Raw genomic sequence first — 19,221 nt, forward strand, 5'->3', positions numbered from 1 at the left:
GCGTCGGCGGTTTGCTGGTGTTCTGTTCATCGGTGTCTGGCTGTCTCAGGCGTTTTTACCCGCTGCTTCAGTGGCTCTGTTTCTAACGTGGGGCAGCGTGGGGCAGTCTTTCACACAGGAGACTGAGAGGGGCAGTGGAACAGGACACGTGTAGGCCTTGCTGTGCCTCTGTCGGTTGGTCCAATAAGATCCATGCAGCCGGTCGCTTTGGGTGATAAAAGAGTCAGCTAAATAACTAATTACAATGTTTACCATGAATGCATGGAGGGCATTATCACCAGTCTTCTATCAAATGAAGTCATTTATCGATGGGAAAAAGCACCTTAACAATGGATGTGTAAGCTGGGCAAGAGCAAAGGCAGGCGTTAATGTGGCCACTTCTAAAATGGATGCCTGTTAAAATCTGTACTGGGAGTTCTGTGGGCATTTGTGTTTTTTTTGTTTTGTTTTGTTTTTAGTTTTTTTTTTGCGAGGGGGTGCAGGGGCGCCTCGATTGTTCGGCCGTGTTTCTCGGCACCCTTTCCCGCTTCCCCACCCTCCCGCGACTGTGGGACGCAGCCACGGTTTGTTTGGCCGGGGCAGGGCCAGGGCTCCTGGGAGTTAGGTAACCCACTTTCTGATATTTGTTTTGGATGTCCTTTGTCTTTCGGTTGCGTAACTGTTCCTTTGTGGAAAGTGAGAGGAGAGAGGGATGGACAAAGGGACGCATTATGAGAGGGAGGGGTGGAGGAAGTGAGGGAATGGCGGATTGTCTCTTGTCGGATGGGAGGGTGTTTTGAGTGACAGCTCTCAACTGCACTGGGGGGGGGGGGCTTAATCAGCAGTGTGGCGTGAAGCAGCTGTGTGCAGATTCAGGTGATGCCCCCCCTAGTGCCTGCCTTAAACGGGCATCACAGACACAGGCACACACGCACAGACACACACACACAGACACACACAGACACACACACACACACACAGGCACACACACACACCCTTTCCCTCCTATGCATATTCAGACACACACAGACACAGCGACGTGGCTCAGGCAGTAAGAGCAGTTGTCTGGCAGTCGGAGGGTTGCCGGTTCGATCCCCCGCCCGGGCTGTGTCGAAGTGTCCCTGAGCAAGACACCTAACCCCAAATGCTCCTGACGACCTGGTTGGCGCCATGCCTTGCATGGCAGCCAATCGCCGTTGGTGTGTGAGTGTGTGTATGAATGGGTGAATGAGAAGCATCAATTGTACAGTGCTTTGGATAAAGGCGCTATATAAATGCCAACCATTTACACACACACACAAACACATGCACGCACACAGGCACACGCATACACACACGCATGCACACACACACACACCCTTTCCCTCATACGCATACACAGACATGCACAGACACACGTACATACACTTACCATAACTCATACACTCTTACATGTTCTCCATTTTTACAACTATAACTTGCAAGTATATGCTGAATACTAAGTACTGCACCAGTACTCCAGCCTGTTACTATGAGATTACATGTACAGTTACCCATGCACCACAGCCTCCCCATGAGTGGGTATTATTTCAGATTTCCATAGTAATCATAGTCAGAATGTGTCTTAGCTAGAAAAAACCTTCTAAAAAAACCGGTCGTGTGTCATAGTCACAAAAAACCTTGTGTCGAGTTTTAATTGTGTATTGCGTATGAATACCGTAATAGTCATAAGTGTGTCACAGTTGCGCAAACCTCAATTCCCAGAATGTGTATAATAATAAGGCGAGAGTTTCCTGGCTTTGCTGTGCTTAAGAGTCCATCTTCCTCACTGGCCCCAAAATGGCGGCGCAGGTCACGGGGGGCGAGAGCCGTCCCCGGTGGCTGGCACAGAGTCAGGTTAAAGAGGCTTAGGATGCCTACGTGCGGAGATGTCCAGTTCTGGCTCTCATCCCGAGGCGGGCGGGGCCTGACCCCGTTGGGGGGGGGGTGGGGGGGGGGGGAGTGAAGGGTAATGGGGAGGAGGGGGGGGGGCACGGTGGGCGGGGAGAGAGGGGGGGAGAGAAAAGGGAGCTAGGACGGGCGAGAGCCACTTAGAGGCGGCCTTGTTTATTTTTTCACTGGCCGGGTCTGGAAGCCTCCGTAATGATGGCGTCTTCTGCCCCTAATTTATTTATTTATTTCACCGTTTCCCCAAACAACGCTCGAGAGAACATTGTGTTCTGACGGAGAGGAGAGAGCGAGATGGGGGGGGCTGAGGAGGGGAGAGGGGGAGGGGGGTGGGCGGTGGAGGATTTTCGATGGCCCCTGCGCTCTTGAGTTCATTTTCCGGATATTAAGATCTCTTAAAGGTGGCGGTGGGCTGAGCTACTCTGCTCCTGTGTGGGTGAGGCTGTGGTTTACTGCGGGGGGTGACACACTCTGGCCTCTGTGTACTGGACAGGGCCCCTCTACCTGTCCAGCTACAGCACCTGACTGCACAGTGACAAACTAGCATCTACAGTCTGTGATAAACTGCTACTGAACAGGACACTCACAGTCACTGTATCTTATCACTCACTGACTGTAACTGGTCATTCACAGTGACTCACTGTATCTTATCACTCACACACTGTAACTGGTCATTCACAGTGACTCACTGTATCTTATCACTCACACACTGTAACTGGTCATTCACAGTGACTCACTGTATCTTATCACTCACTGACTGTAACTGGTCATTCACAGTGACTCACTGTATCTTATCACTCACTGACTGTAACTGATCATTCACAGTGACTCACTGTATCTTATCACTGACTGACTGTAACTGGTCATTCACAGTGACTCACTGTATCTTATCACTCACTGACTGTAACTGGTCATTCACAGTGACTCATTGTATCTTATCACTCACTGACTGTAACTGGTCATTCAAAGTGACTCACTGTATCTTATCACTCACACACTGTAACTGGTCATTCACAGTGACTCACTGTATCTTATCACTCACTGACTGTAACTGGTCATTCACAGTGACTCACTGTATCTTATCACTCACACACTGTAACTGGTCATTCACAGTGACTCACTGTATCTTATCACTCACTCACTGACTGTAACTGGTCATTCACAGTGACTAACTGTATCTTATCACTGACTGACTGTAACTGGTCATTCACAGTGACTCACTGTATCTTATCACTCACACACTGTAATTGGTCACTATTATTCTAAATAAGGGCCCAAAATGTCTTCAGGTTTTGGTACTCGAAAACAGCATATCTATTTTATTGCAGGCAGAATAAAGTTATGTTTTCAGACACAGGGTCTTCACAATCAGTTCACAATCAGTCGTTTCACTTTCCTTTTGTGGGTTTTCATAGCTTTTGAAATGAGCAAATAAGCAAATGTTTTCTTCCAGTTTCCAGTGTATTGTTTGTGTTGGAAGGCTGTCTTTACAGTAGCATATTCCCTCAGAGAAATATGGGAGGTTAGAGGCTGTGGTCATGTCATATTTTTGCGCAATTGTTAAAATGGCTCAGTCACACTACTCAAAGCCAGGCAGGTCAGGGGTCAAGGCGAGCATCTTGAAGTGTTTTGTCACGTTGCACACAATTCACATTCCAGAATGAACGGGTCAAACCACAGCCAGCGGTGACAGGGCGCAAATGGGAAAGACCCTGATGGCCATCGCAGAACTTTCACGCTAACAGTCTCCAGTCACTCATCGTTAGTAAAGCGCCCCCAGAGCTGTGTGTACGTACGTGTGTGTGTGTGTGTGTTTCTCATTCTGTGTGTGTGTGATTTTCTGAAGGCTCAAAACAATGACTTGTCAAGGACAAGAACCCCCAGGGATGAATGCCCACACACACACTCACACACACACACACTCACGCCTGCCACCGGCCCATGGGCTGACATTAACCCCCCCAGGACCTAATTTAGCGCATCCGCCACCCTCCGTCACCCTCCGTCAGACATTCGCTGTCACCTTTGTCAGATACGAGCCATTCTTTACACCTGTAAGTCCTCTTTTTAAAGTGATCGCTGGAGGAAAGGTCATTCGAGGTCAGGGCTTCTCTCCGTCGATTAACTGGGCCGCCCCAGGCTCGCTGTGGGCACATTCTCTCCGGGTTAGACTTCACAAAATGGCGCCCGCTGTCACTCTGCCTTACAGACATGATGGTACTGGTGCTATGGGGATGAGTGCTCTTTATGCCTCCGTATGGTGTGGAACCAGGTCCTCTATCAGTAGACCTGATTTTGGTAATGGAACAGGTGCCAGAAGACCACTATGGCGATGAGGGCCTGGATGAGGAAGATGTGGACTTCTACAGGCTGAGAAGACCCGTGTAGCTCCCTTAGGACTGGAGCATTGTTTGTGTTGAGAGGTTTCGATAGCAATCAGTTTAAAGGTCAAAGGTCATGGCTGTGGATGGTTTATTGAGTAGGGCAACATTGGTGAGTCTGACATATCTGACAGTGTCAGATGGTCAGAGATTGTGACGAGTTGGCAGGTGGAGATGGAATGATTCTGTAGCAGTGCTCACTCTTCTCACTCTCAAATGTAAAAGCACGTTATTTGCATGACAAGTGTGACAACTTGTGTTGCAAAAGCATTGAAGTACAAAGATGACACTCCTCACCGAAAACAGAGAGGGAGAAACATAAAAAATTAAGCACACTTCCTACCCCTTCCCATGCTCACAAACCCAGGCATTAATTTTCATTCACAATTTAAAAAGGCTCCGTCTCATGTGTTAAGGATGAGCGCAGATGGTACCAGTGTATTGCCAACACAACACTGTTTGTTGCCTCGTCTATCTGTGATCTGTGTCCTGTGACCTATGTCTGCCAAAACAACTCGATTGTTACAGGCCTTGCATAACAGGTCCGCGATCCTTATCAGGACCAATGCATATCCCATATGCAAGTGTATTTGCCCCCAAACACTAGTCTCTGTCGATGGCGTGCACGGTGTGTTGGTGTTACAGAGAGATTACTCCCCCCCCCTGGCACTCTGCACCCCCTCACCCTGGCTCTTTGGTTCCACCCTGTCCACACCCCAGGACAGCCAATCACAATAGCAATTGATAACCTGTGTCCACGTCCACAGAACTCCCAGGAGCCCTGTAAATGTGTTGCCACGGCATTGTTTTGTTATTTTTTGCCACTGTCGTATGATTTGGTGTCAGACAGGAAATGGATCTTAGGCATAGTTTTTTTGACCGGATGTGTTCTCTTTTCATAGACTCCTGTACTTAATCATGACCGTTGGATTCTCAGCTCTGGTCCTTTGGACGGCTTCCCAGATCTTTGCTGGGCTCTGATTAGATATCAGTGAAAAAACAGCCACAGTTGCACACAAACACTCGATGGAAGCAGAGTAAAGCTACAGGAACAGGTATACGTTCCCCAAAACACAGGAACAGAACAACTACAGGAACAGCCCTGTTTCCCAAAGCAAGGTCGTTACATGGAGATAAATTTGCCTGTGAAGTCATGTATTGTGCTTTAAATCTGGGTTGACGATGAATAAATACCATTATTTAAATGTTGCTGAAGGAGACTGTGGCTGTGTCCAGGTGTCTGAGCACTGTGGCTGTGTCCAGGTGTCTGAGCACTCTGGCTGTGTCCAGGTGTCTGAGCACTGTGTCTGAGCACTGTGGCTGTGTCCAGGTGTCTGAGCACTGTGGCTGTGTCCAGGTGTCTGAGCACTGTGGCTGTGTCCAGGTGTCTGAGCGCTGTGGCTGTGTCCAGGTGTCTGAGCACTGTGTCTGAGCACTGTGGCTGTGTCCAGGTGTCTGAGCACTGTGTCTGAGCGCTGTGGCTGTGTCCAGGTCTCTGAGCACTGTGGCTGTGTCCAGGTGTCTCAGCGCTGTGGCTGTGTCCAGGTGTCTGAGCACTGTGGCTGTGTCCAGGTGTCTGAGCACTGTGTCTGAGCACTGTGGCTGTGTCCAGGTGTCTGAGCACTGTGTCTGAGCGCTGTGGCTGTGTCCAGGTCTCTGAGCACTGTGGCTGTGTCCAGGTGTCTCAGCGCTGTGGCTGTGTCCAGGTGTCTGAGCACTGTGGCTGTGTCCAGGTGTCTGAGCACTGTGTCTGAGCACTGTGGCTGTGTCCAGGTGTCTGAGCACTGTGTCTGAGCACTGTGGCTGTGTCCAGGTGTCTGAGCACTGTGTCTGAGCGCTGTGGCTGTGTCCAGGTCTCTGAGCGCTGTGGCTGTGTCCAGGTGTCTCAGCGCTGTGGCTGTGTTCAGGTGTCTCAGCGCTGTGGCTGTGTCCAGGTGTCTGAGCACTGTGGCTGTGTCCAGGTGAAAAGTTTAGCGTGTTCTTTTCTCCTGTGCGGTGGGGCCACACACGCATCGCGCACACACACTCAGCCTGACCCAGCCAACACCGCCCTGCCTGTCTCGCGCTCCATTTCAAGTCCTCTCAATGGCCAATTTACCAGCAGACGTTACCACTCATTTCTGTTTCCCAGCTAGCGTGGTACACACCCCTATACACACACACACACACACACACACACACACACACACACACCAGTACACACACACACACATGCACCAACCCCACACACACACCCACCCCACACAAACGCACACACACATATACACACATATACACACATACACACACACACATACACACACACACACACAAGTACACACACACATGCACCAACCCCACACAAATGCACGCACACCAACCTCACATAAATACACATACACCAACCCCACACAAACGCACACGCAAATACATGCGGGACACACTCACAAGCACATACACATCCCCCGCACACAAATTGAGCCGTACCCCAACATGAAAGCTGATTTTGTATTGTAGGGAGGGCGTCGGGGGGAGGAGTGATGTCATGGGTTTAAAATGGTGGCAGAGAAAGCAAAGGCTCACTGAGACCTGCACTCTTAATGAACCATGGTTTCATCACAGCGCTCTGTCCCTAATCAACTTCAGGATCGTAGCCATGTTCTTATCGCTCTAATTGCAGCTCAGAAATGTAAATAACGTTATACAACTGTTTCAGGGCTTGTCCAGGCTGCTTATAGACACGCTTATACAGCAAAGAAGGAAAATACATTTTTTTTTGGGGGAATCTAGGTCGAGTACATGGAAGAGGATTATCGAACATACAACATGCTACTCAGACAGGAAAAAAAAAACAACCGAGCTTGGGGAGAGGAATGAAAAACAAGAGAAACCTAAATGTTGTGCAGCCACCCTCCGCCAACCCTACCCATAATCCCCTGGGGTTATCCACATCGCCCCTAGCTGGACGAGGACATCATCAGACGCTTCACCAGTTTTCTGTCCCGGGGTTGGGGAGAGGGAGAGAGAGAGATGGGAGAGTGAGAGGGAGAGAGGCCAAGGGAGAGAGACAGAGAGAGAGGGGCAAGAAAGAGATGGTTTTAATGGGATTTAATTAGTCTGAAGGGTAGAAAACAGCGGACGTTTTGTTCTGAGAGGGATGGCGGGAACAAGCGTTCTGGAAGGCTTGTGCAATGATAAGTGCTCCTTTGCAACACGGAAGCCAGAAAATTGAGGGAAAAATTGGACCCAATTGTCTGAGCATGTGCAGGGATATGAGTGAGGGTTTGGGTTAGTACTGAACCTGCCCAGACAGGGTGGGAGTGGTGCGCCAGTGTGCTGGTCTGGTGTGAGGTGCTCTGGTCCTGTTTTTAGGGACCAGTTAGCTAACCTGTGCGCATCCTACCTGCATCCTAGATACAGCAGGTGGGGGTAAGACTGGGGGCAGGGGGGGAGGTGGAGGGCAGAGAATGCAGGTGGGGGGTTTTGGTGGTTGGGATTGGGGGAGAGCCTAACAGGAAGTTCTTTGAGCAGATTTGGAAGGTGCGGACGGCTTCTACCCACCAAACCCTCTCTGCGAACCAGGGGAGGAAAAAACAAACAAAAAGCACTTGAAGGGCTTCAGGCCTTGTTCCCTGTGCGGCTCAAAAACGCGCTGTTTCCCCTCTCTGGCTCGGAGAATGTCTCATTGTTGCAGCATGGGCGTGGGGGGTGTTTGTGTTGGCCGCTGTGGGGCTGGGGGGGTGCACCTGAGTGGTACGGTCTGTAACCTAACGCTTTGACCGTTTAGCCTTGGTCTTCGGATTTGGGCTTTCAAAAGGCCCCCGCTTTGTGCCTGCGTTATAATTCGGGAGGTACCGGCACAGCTGTTCTTCGCCTCTTCCTCTGTCATTGCCGAGAGGTTTTTTTGCCCCGTCCGTCTTCTTCACCGAGCGTGCGTAATATAAACGATAAAACTGCAGATAAATCTACGTTTATTCGCCTCCGCCCGTTTCCACCTGCTCGAGAGATGGAACGTTCTAGACCTCTCTCCCCGCCGCAGACCGCGCGGTGCCTCTCGGCCCCGATTCACCGCCGTTTTATCGTCTCGTGCGCCGTTTGGAGCGCAGCCGAGTCTCGTCTGATCCCTCGTTTGATGTACGCGCGCATTAAATTCTCATAACGTTCGCATTCGTCAGCCGTTAATCGGCGCGCGTGACAAGCGCGGCGGCCCGAATTAGCTGTGCCGCCGACCGCGCCTGACTGTGTGCTCGCACAGTGGAGCTGTTAAGCAGCCGGGCCTCCATCAGCGGGGCTGCGGGATTGACTCCCGGGGTTGGGGCACAGCGAGATTCGGGGTAATGGGATCGGTTTCGGTAACACGATAAGGATGTAAGCCACGTAATTTTTCCTTGATATCTGGTGCGAGAGCAAATACGTGTTGAGTGGAAGCGAATGAATGAACTCAAGTTCTGTTCTGTGGCAACATTAGGCCACCTTTGATGCAACAAATACAGTACTGAACCTACGTTTTTGTGTTTTGAATGTCAGTAACACCGAAACAACTGCATTTACTGTATTTGTTAAGTCAGAGTGAAGGATAAATGATTACTGAATCCAGGCCATTGAACTGTATATACTCTGCGATCTGTTGACAACAGTAGCAACGCTCTTTTCTGTATTTCTGGCTGTCCAATACAACTGTACGGTAATTTATTTTTTATTTGTTTATTTTGGTAATGAAGACCTCCTGTCCTGTCGTTGGAGTTTCTGTTTCTCCTGAATGCCGGACTTGATTGTGTTTACCTCCCCTGTGCCAGCGATGTCCGTAGCCCCACAGCCCATAGCAGAAGCCTGGTGTCCACTCCAGAACACACCCACTCACTGGCTGCCCTCCAGAACAAGCAAAGTTCAATTTAGTCTCTGTTTTCCCCCATAGAAATGATTCATGAACTACATTACGGGATAAAATTGTATTGTTCCCGCAAAATTAATCTGTACCATTCAGACAAACTTGACAGGTCAGATGAAATGTTGCCTTTGATGGAATGGCTGAGGTTTTTGCTGAAGAATATTATAGTGTCCCATTTTACTAAGTGCTGTAATATTTAGGGTAATAAAATGTATGTTCGGCAGAAATATACAATGGTAATTTGTTTGTTGGGAAACTGCTTGCTTGTGTGCATGTGCATCCGTGAGTGTGTGTGAGTGTGTGTGTGCATGTGTTTGTTGGGAAACTGCTCGTTTGTGTGCATGTAAGTGTGTGTGTGTGTGGACAGTACAGTATGTGTTTGTGTTCATGTGTTCGTTGAGCGAAGCTAAAGCAAATGTAAAGGTCACCGTGTGTGTGTGTGTGTGTGTGTGTGTGCATGCGTGCGTGCATGTTTGTGCAGAGGTTGTGTTTGAACATACACACGTGTGTGTGTGGGGAGGTTGTGTTTGTACATATGCTTGTGTGTGTGTACATGTGCATGTGTGTGTGTGCATGTGCGCGTGTGTGTATGTGCGTGTGCGTGTATGTACATGTGTGCGTGTGCATGTGTTCATGCATGTGCGTGTGTGTGTGTACACCTGTGCGTGTGTACATGTGTGTGTATGTGTGTGTGTGTGTGTGTATATGTGTGTGTGTGTGTGTGTGTGTGTGTGCATGTGTTCATGCATGTGCGTGTGTGTGTGTGTGTACACCTGTGCGTGTGTACATGTGTGTGTGTATGTGTGTGTGTGTGTGTGTGTGTACATGTGTGTGTGTGTGTGTGTACATGTGTGTGTGTGTGTGTGCACACGTGTGTGTGTGTACATGTGTGTGTATGTGTGTGTATGTGTGTGTGTGTGTACATGTGTGTGTGTGTGTGTACACGTGTGTGTGTGTGTGTATGTGTGTGTGTGTGTACATGTGTGTGTGTGTGTGTGTGTGTGTACATGTGTGTGTGTGTGTGTGTACACGTGTGTGTGTGTACATGTGTGTGTGTGTACATGTGTGTGTGTGTGTACATGTGTGTGTGTGTGTGTGTGTACATGTGTGTGTGTGTGTGTGTGTGTGTGTGTGTGTGTGTGTGTGTGTACACGTGTGTGTGTGTACACGTGTGTGTGTGTACATGTGTGTGTATGTGAGTATGTGTTTACAGCACAGGGCTCACAGCTGGCCCGGCTGCGCTCCCCTGGCAGTTGTGTTGTGGCTGGCTGACCCCACCGCTGGGGGCTGTGGGAACACTCGGCCGAGGTCCCGGGGTGTTTGGACAGAGACGCACACCAGGGCCTCTGGAGAAAAGGGGGATGAGTCTGCCTTCCCTTCACTCAGTCTCTCATCCCGCTCCCTCGCTCCATCTCTCTATCCTTCCCCCTCTGTTCTGACCCTCTCCCCAGAGGCCCCTCTTTTTTGGGTACTGATGCATGGACAGACAGCACCCACAGAAACACTCGCTCCTCTGTGAATGTCTCCCTGACTTACATACACGTACGTACTCTGTGGTCCTGGACAATCGATATTGTGCGTACATACAGTGTGTGTGCAGAATGGACTCTCTTGTGTTCTGTGCTAATGTGTAGCTTGCCCTGTTGTAAGGTCAATGCAAATACAGATCATGGTGTGTGTGTGTGTGTGTTTGTTTAAGATGTAGTGCTGTGGTTCAAGTACCTTTAAAGTAGCTAGCGAATCCATAGTTGACAGGACCCTAACTCACCATCACGACAGGACTTCCCCAAACCCAGGTCGCCCCCTCCCCACCCCCACCTCACCCCATCCGTCCCCCTCTTCCACCTCCGTCCAGCACCAGACCCAATAACAGAGCAGAACACCCCCCTGGCCTTTATATTTCAGTGAAACCTGCGATGGTGGAGTTCGTGGATGGAGGTGGACGTGGTACTGGAGGGGTCAGACATTTATCTCGGTTCTGGTGCACCACCTTGTACCCACAATGCACCTCACCACCCGTATACACCCGTGGGACACCTCTCCACCCAGTACACCTTGATTCAACAAGCTAGAGATCTTGTTGAGCCGCTAATTAGCATAATCAGGTTTTCCATTGTTTCAGTGGTGGATATCGGTGTGCAATGAAACGGGCGAACCCTTCCCGACCAAACCTCTCTCCCTCGGTGCCTCGGTGGCCTGTTACCGGCTCATCCACACTCACGGGCAGTGCACTTACTGGATGAGCCACCCAGCAGCCTGCACCAGCCATATTTAGCCAGCACAACAGCCACAGTGACGGGGAGGGCAAAACATACTCCCATTACTCCATTCGGCTAATGATGGGTGCAATGTTCTTCAGCTATCCTCTGTTCTCAGAAATAATGGGGAGAAGAGAGGGGGGGCAATTAATTTTTTTTCTGCCTTAATTTTTTCGCTTGTACTCGGCAGCGAACATCGCGTCCTGTGCATCTCTGGCTTTTCTGCTTCTGTGACGCTGGTGCAGTATCGTGCGTGGAGAAATATATTCCCTGCCCTTTTTATATATATATAAAAAAACGTCAGTATCATATAAATAAACCACTGAATTGTCCTCTTTATGGAATTTTTTGATTATCTTGGCCGGCCAGCCAATCAGCGGGAAAAAAATGTAGAGAGAAAGAGGCAAGAGAAATATACAATCGCACAAAAGCAACTAATCCAAGCGGTGGAACAGAATGAACTTGTTCAATAGAGATTTTTAAACAGCCAGAAAAGCTTTTCAAAATGTCCGAATTGCACTGCCTAGCCTTTATATCCCAAGAACTGTCATGAACAGGTTGTGTGTGGGAGGGGTCTTTTGTGAAACTGTCCCATTTCCTAAACTATCTCCTTTATGAGCTCTACAAGTAAACACACATATACCCAGTGTTACATGAGTTCTGAGATAAACCATTAATTCTTAACCACAGTCAGTTTAAACACCTCTCACAGCAGTGAAATTATATTCTACTGGGAAGTTAAGCGCAAAGGTCTGTGGGTTCAGGATTTAGATTGCATAGCTCCCAACGATTCGAAACGTATTAGACTGAGATATTGTCAGGTGGAATGCACTGCAGTGCCAAGGATGGGGGTGAATGGGTGCACCTCTGTGCTTACCCTGGGGCAGGGCGTTTTCGGGCAGTCTCTGGGCAGGGCGAGCCGGGAGCTGGGTTCCTCTTGCCCACGCGGTTTTTAATGAGTTCTCGGCGGAGCGGGGCCTTGTCAGATGAGGGCTGCAGGCCTGAGAGGAGATGAAAGGGGTCCCGGTTTGAGCGAGGGCCAGGTACGAGAACGCACGCGCTCCGTCCCCCTGCGACCAGGTGCCCCGGTCAGGACAGCACGGCTCCAGAAGAAAGGCTTCCGCGGGCAGGATGGTGGGCATCGCTGGGAAGCGAGCGGACAGGCGAACAAACGCGAGCGCGGGTGATGCATATCCACCAACATCTGAGCCCCTTCCTTCCTTCAGCACAAACGCCTCCGCACTGGCCCTTAGAGCCCGCGCCAGCTCACGTATGTTTACTACGTCATGTGACAAGGAGGAGACGCTACGATAACATGACAATTAAAGACGAATACGGTCCACATCTACATGAATGTGGTAAATGGTTGGCCAAAGCGCCGCACAATTGATGCATTTGGGGGGTTAGGTGTCTTGCTCAGGGACACTTCGACGCACCCAGGGCGGGATCGAACCGGCAACCCTCCCGACTGTCAGACGGCTGCTCTTACCTCCTGAGCCGATGCCGTGTACCCACTTAAATGTCTGTACCTGTGTTGGCAGGCAGGTGTGCTGACGACCGTGGGGAGAGGCATACAGACAGTGTGGTGAGGTGCTCTGTGGTGGTGTTTGTGTTTTTGGTAAATGTCACGGTAGCAGATCGCCTGCTGAGTTCACAGGTAGGGGCGTGAGGACGGCTGGGATTGAGAACAGCTTGCTCTGTCGGAATATGGACAATGCAAATCCAAGTATTATTTGTGATGTGCTGTTGATAGGACAAGTGAGCGTGTACACGCACACAGGCACACACACACACACAGACACACACACACACACAAAGTCATGTGAATGGGTATTCGGATATATCCCACCAAGTGGATGTGAGTGTTTGACTGCGACCCAGCATCCTGGAGCTCTCCTGCTCCAGTTTAATATTCAGGCCGTTTCAATGGCCTGATTACTTTAGCATATGTACTCTGTTTCTATTACTGTCCACCGTGTGTGTGTCTGTGTGTGTGTGTGTGCTTAATGTAAGCAGGTTTTTGTTCTAGAGAGCTGGGGTTTTTTGGCCACATTGTCCATGTGGATGTTCAAAGCTTTACAGTTTTAATCTGCCAGTGATTTAATCTTTCAATGATTTCCAAAATATTCCTTATAATATTCTTTAAAATATGGTTCCTCTCTGTTGGGGGATATCTGTTGTGTGGTTTATGTATGTGTGTGTGTGTGTGTGTGCATGTGTGCGACCTAGCGATATCTTTGCCAAAGTTGCTTGCACCTGCAGTCCTATTTTGGTCCGTTGCATAACTGGTTATATAAGTTATCATGAGACTAAACAATGGCTTCCGCTGCGACGCTGGTCTCGTCCCGCGCGGTGACAGAGAGGGACAGCGAGCAGCCACGACACGTCCGCACAGCCCCCGAACCGCCGCGCCGTCGTCCAATAACAGTCCGCTGCAGGGCCCGGGAACGCACAGGACCGGAGCGTTCGGAAAACACGTCCACACAGCTCCCAAACTGCGGTGTCATCGTCCAGTAACGGTCCGCTGCAGGGCCCGGGAACGTTCTGGAAACATGTCGAGCAGCGCCGGGCGGTCAGCTGTCACTGTTGCACATTCAGAAGCCGAATAAAGCCGAATTCAGGTGTGCGTTTGGTTCATGAAGTTGATTGCAGTTTAGTCATGTTCACGCTTTGACTTGCTCAACCGGTGGTATCCTGCACGAGTAAAACTATGCGATGAGGGAACAGTGATTTCTACAGAACAAGAAAGCTCTTCGATGAGCAACACTTACATAGCTGTTCAAGCTGGCCTGGAAGCTGGAAGGTTGATTTAATAAGTTGTAACTCAGTGGTTACAAACAGTCTCTCTCTCTCTCAATGTCTTACTATAGTCATAATATACACTCACTGAGTTCTTCGTTAAGGTATCTTTTTGACTTACTGGTCTTCTGCTGCTATAACCTACCCACTGAGAGGTTTGACACGTGTGTTCAGAGATGCATACCATGTTGTATACTGTAATGTGTGGTTATTTGCGTTACTGTCACCATTCTGGCCCTTATCCTCTGACCTCTCTCATTAACAACACATTTTTGCCCCCAGAACTGCTGCTCACTGGATGTTTTTTGTTTTTCCACACAATTCTCTGCAAACTGTAGAGACTGTTGTGGGTGAAAATCCCAGGAGATCAGCAGTTTCTGAGATACTCAAACCACCCTGTCTGGCACCAATAACCATTCCACAGTCAAATTCATTGAGATGAGATTTCTTCCCCGTTCTGACATTTTGTTGCATGCTTTTATGCATTTAGTTGCTGCCACATGATTGGCTGGTGTGTACAGCTGTACCTAATAAAGTGCTCACTGAGTGTAAATTGAGTGAAATTTCATAGCCTCTGTACCATAAGAAAATATTTTGACTGTCGTTCAAATTGTGTGCAATCATTCTGGTATAAGAAACAGGTTTAATGAGGCCCCCCATAAAGTGTGTGTGTGTGTGTGTGCGCATCTGTGTGCTCTGTGCACGCCTGTTTGTGTGTGTGTGTGTGTCCCAAGTGGCAAGTCCATTTTATGGCCAACGGTCAACCAGCCACTGGAAATGTGTGGTACAGAGCGGGGTCAGTCTGCTGTTCTGGGATTAAGGATAAACATTCTTGACTGTGGTCCAGGCCAACGCACAATACACTCTGTACTGAAATTATAATTATTTCCGGCTGCTATCAGCATCACAAAGCAGGTCGTTTTTTTTTTTTTAAGGGAGAGCTGAGTGTGGTAATCTTGGAGCTGAGAGCCGTACAGTAATTACCTCAAACTCTGGCGAAAACGTGCCTCGGAATGAGGTTCTGTCTGAAGAGGGAGAGCGAGAGCTAGTGTCAGTCAAAGTTCACGATGTTTAAACTCCCCTCCAGCCTGCATGCTGTCCTGTCTTTATTTGAAGAAAAAAAAGAAAAAAGCAATGATTAAAACATTTACATTTACATTTTTATCATTTGGCAGACGCTTTTAATCCAAAGCGACTTACAAGTGCATAGGTTCTACCATAAGTCAAAGCATCACATCCAGAACTAGCAAAATACACATGAAACCCCCCAAAATATCTATATAACAAACATCTGTGAATGTTATGCGGTATCTTTTTTTTTTTCGTTAAGGACCAGGAAAAAAAAAATATTGAATTGAGTGGAGAATGATTCCTGGTAGTGAGTGAAGTGGCTGGGTGCGTGTGTTGCGCAACATGCGGGTTTAAACTTGAGCTGAACCGTGCCAGACCGCCTCGCAGAAACGGCCAAACTGTTGGGTCTTCGCCCTTATCTGTCCATCGGTGCCTTTCTCTCAGCGAGTTCTCAGCCCAGGGTTGGGAAGCCAGTATTTGTACATTTCTAATTAGAAGCAGGAAATGTTTATTCACATTTTATTGGGTGGGACTCCCTGTAATTCTGGGCACATTTAAACAAACTATTTAAGCATCCTGTTTAAATTCACTTTCAGAAAAAAAAAAAAAAAGGGTTCGGAGTGCAAGATGAGGTGGATTGTTGTACACTTATGTAAGCGGTTCTGCTTCTGCGGGGGATGACAGACAAAGCCCAGAAAGACGGGATTCACTGTGTCAAACGTGATAGACATCATCATCTCCTGCATCATCTCCGCAATCTGCTTCTTCCCCTGTCCCAACAGCCTTGCACAGGACGTTTCAAATGGATTTCTTAGTATCAAATTTGTGTGTGTGTGCCTGTGTGTGTGTGTGTCTGTGCGTGTGTGTGTGTATGTGTGTTCATGTGTGTATGTATGTGTGTGTGTGTGTGTGTGTGTGTGTGTGTGTGTGGTGTATGTATGTGTGCATGTCTGCGTGTGTATGGTGTATGTGTGTGTGCATGTGTGTACGTGTGTGTACTGGTTATTCAGGTAATTTAGGAGCAGACAGGCTAGTTGGACCAGAAGGCGGGTGAAGAAGGCCCTGAAAGGTTGAAAGCTCTCTCCCAGCACATGTCCTCTAACTAGGCTTTCTAAGTAGTGCGGGGTGCATTTAGAGGTCAGGAAATGGAATCAAGGTCAGCTCGATTCAGTATGTGATATACTATTCATTCTTCTGCTTGTTTGTGTCTGTTTCCATGTATTTCAAAAGTAGCTTCTTGGACATGACTAAACTTGCCCTAAGCGTTATTTTGTGTATAGTTTTTGTGTGTGATGAAGGATATTGGTAGATACCGAAGTCTCTGATGAACTGCCTGCTATGCAGTGGTTGGTAGAGAGGCATTAGCAGGTATTTTCTTAACAAAAACCTCCGGAGTGTGTATGTGTGTGTTACACGTGTATATTATCTAATTATCCTTAAAATTAGATTTCATATTATTTTAATTGGAATTATTTCCTGAGCTGCATGCACCCTGTGACTGCAGAAAGGAAAGGAGTGCCAACACGGTTTTAAAAGGACAGCTCTGTGGATGATGTGTGTAAACAGTATAAAAAGAATGTGTTTGAGTGTACAGCCTCTCTGTGTGTTGAGTGTTGCTGCACAAGCTGCATGGTATGTATTTATACATTTGTTTTTTGTTTTTTTTTTAAACCACAAACTGACAAATGACGTTTGCCTTTAAAATAGCCATCAGGTCATCAGAATCTCTAGTAAGTATGTAAAAGACTGAACTTCTCCGAGTCCGTCCCTAGTTAAGACGATCCTGTGAAGCGCGAAGCTTACATGAGTCGGTATTAAGGAGTGATCGCTTCATTTCCAAGTAACAGAAAAGCCCTTGATGTTGGAAGCCAGTACTAACTAACACAGCTGTGTTTTTTTTATTGTTTTTTAAAAATAAATATTTGTATGTTTTTACGGTGTAAAGATTACAGCCTTTCGCACGAAGAACCTAGCCTGATTTATTTTCTTCACAGAATAATTATTCTTCCCCTCTGACGAGGTTTGCTAATTAACAATACAGCCGTACGGTAAGGCTGTTTTGTTAGGGTACGGTACACACAAAACATGTGTGTCTCATCCTCTTACCACTTATGAGTGATTGCAGTTTAACAATGGAGCCATGCTGCCAGATTTACATTGCCATTATATAGTGACAATATGACCCTCCGCCCTCCTGCCCTTTTCACTTAGATTTCCATCCTATGAGTGCAGAAACACAGGAAGCTGTCCTCCTTTTCCCAGAAAAGTGGGCTTATAGCACTCCCTCCCCCCGCTACCAGAGAGAAAATTGGAGAGAAAAGGGGTTGCCAAAAGACTTTTAACGCTGCGGTTTTCCTTTTTGCCTGCTTTTTCCTTTAAACCAATTTTATACAGTATGTCTCCTTCAATTAAAAAGCATTATTAATATTGATTAACGAATATTAACAAGTGGCTTTGTTTCCTTCGTTTCTTCCTGGTGGGTGTCTAGTAGGCTATAGTGTGGCTTGGCATAACTTTGGGTTAAGAGGGCCTTGCTTTGTTTATTATACTCCATTGCAAAGTGTTGTGTTATGACCCGTGTCTATATTTCACTATAATCAACCAGGAAAATGGTTGATTAAAAAGATGGACTGCAGATGTGGTTTTACTGACCTCTCCCTGCCCCTCCCCCCACTCTCTCTCTCCCTCTCTCCCTCTCTCCCTCTCTCTCTCTCTCTCTCCCTCTCCCTCTCTCCCTCTCTCTCTCTCCCTCTCTCTCTCTCTCTCTCTCTCTCTCTCTCTCTCTCTCTCTCCAGGACCGGCTCTTTTTCGTGATGGAGTATGTGAACGGCGGAGACCTCATGTTTCAGATACAGCGGTCGCGCAAGTTCGACGAGGCGCGCTCTCGCTTCTACGCCGCTGAGGTCACCTCCGCCCTCATGTTCCTGCATCAGCATGGAGTCATCTACAGGTAGGGCTATAGCTCACAGCTCCCCCTACAGGAGCGGAGGACCGTAGGCCTCACCAGAAGAGCACACAGCGCAGTTGGCATGTAGTGTTTGGTTGGTTTAAATTTCGGGGTGGGGGGGTTGAGAGGAACACACATATGTTTCAGATACACGCACGCGCGCGCACACACACACACAAGAGCATACACACACTTAGTTATCAAATAATTTTGTTCTAAATGGACATCATGAGCCGTGAACTAACAGAGAAAAAAATATTTTTTTGCCACTAAAACACCCATCACAGAGGACTTTGATATCAGCCAGAGCAAGCAGACTTAGTCTTATAATACCTTCTGAGGCAAATGCCTCTTTCTGGTAAAATGTTTTACTTTGCAGAAACTAGATTCCTGCATGCAACAGGGACTGACTTTCTTTTGTAATAAGAATGTAGGTTTCTGTTGTGTAGAAATGATTGTGCTTGAATGTGGCTTTCACCGCACTTATTTCACTCTCGTGCTCTGTTTGTTGCAGTTTGTTTACTCTGTTGCTTTTTAATGCGATTAGCCCCATTTTGGGGGCCGAGGAAGGGGGTGTGTTATTTCAGTGCTTGTTTATGCGTTTGGCATTCATCGCCTGCCGCACCAGTGGCCTGCTTCACAGAGAAACGCACAGTTTGATGTCTGTCGATGGGCTCAGTCTGTTTAGATCTTTTTAGGTTACATTTTTTTTTTTTGTTGTCGCTGAGAACGTAGGGGCCCACGGCCCGGGGAGGAAATCTGGACCCCGTCCCGTCCTGTTCCGGCCCCGGGGCCAACACAGAAGCCTGTGCTGTCAGCGCTCCCCCTCGGCCTTTCTCTCTCAACTTCGACAAAAAAAACCAAAAAAAAAATCTCTGAGCTTTTGACAGGAAGTAGCTTGTTAGCAGTTAATGTTGGGTTGCTCACTAAAACCTCCCCCCTTTCCCCTCTGGCCCAGATGAGGGTGATGGGGTCCCGGGGATGGTTGTTGAA

General features: G+C 48.2%; 1 protein-coding gene across 2 annotated transcripts in view; it reads left to right on the forward strand.

Annotated features, from left to right (window-relative positions):
* The window catches only part of prkceb (protein kinase C, epsilon b), a 121,051-nt gene that overhangs the window by 83,166 nt on the left and 18,664 nt on the right, over window positions 1–19,221 (forward strand). For both annotated transcript variants that reach the window (XM_061227669.1, XM_061227670.1), the window contains exon 11: window positions 18,077–18,231. In XM_061227669.1, coding sequence (XP_061083653.1) covers window positions 18,077–18,231 — 155 coding nt within the window. The remainder of the gene's footprint in view (window positions 1–18,076; window positions 18,232–19,221) is intronic.

The sequence above is a fragment of the Conger conger genome, chromosome 18, assembly GCF_963514075.1.
Source record: "Conger conger chromosome 18, fConCon1.1, whole genome shotgun sequence".
NCBI classification, from domain to species: domain Eukaryota; kingdom Metazoa; phylum Chordata; class Actinopteri; order Anguilliformes; family Congridae; genus Conger; species Conger conger.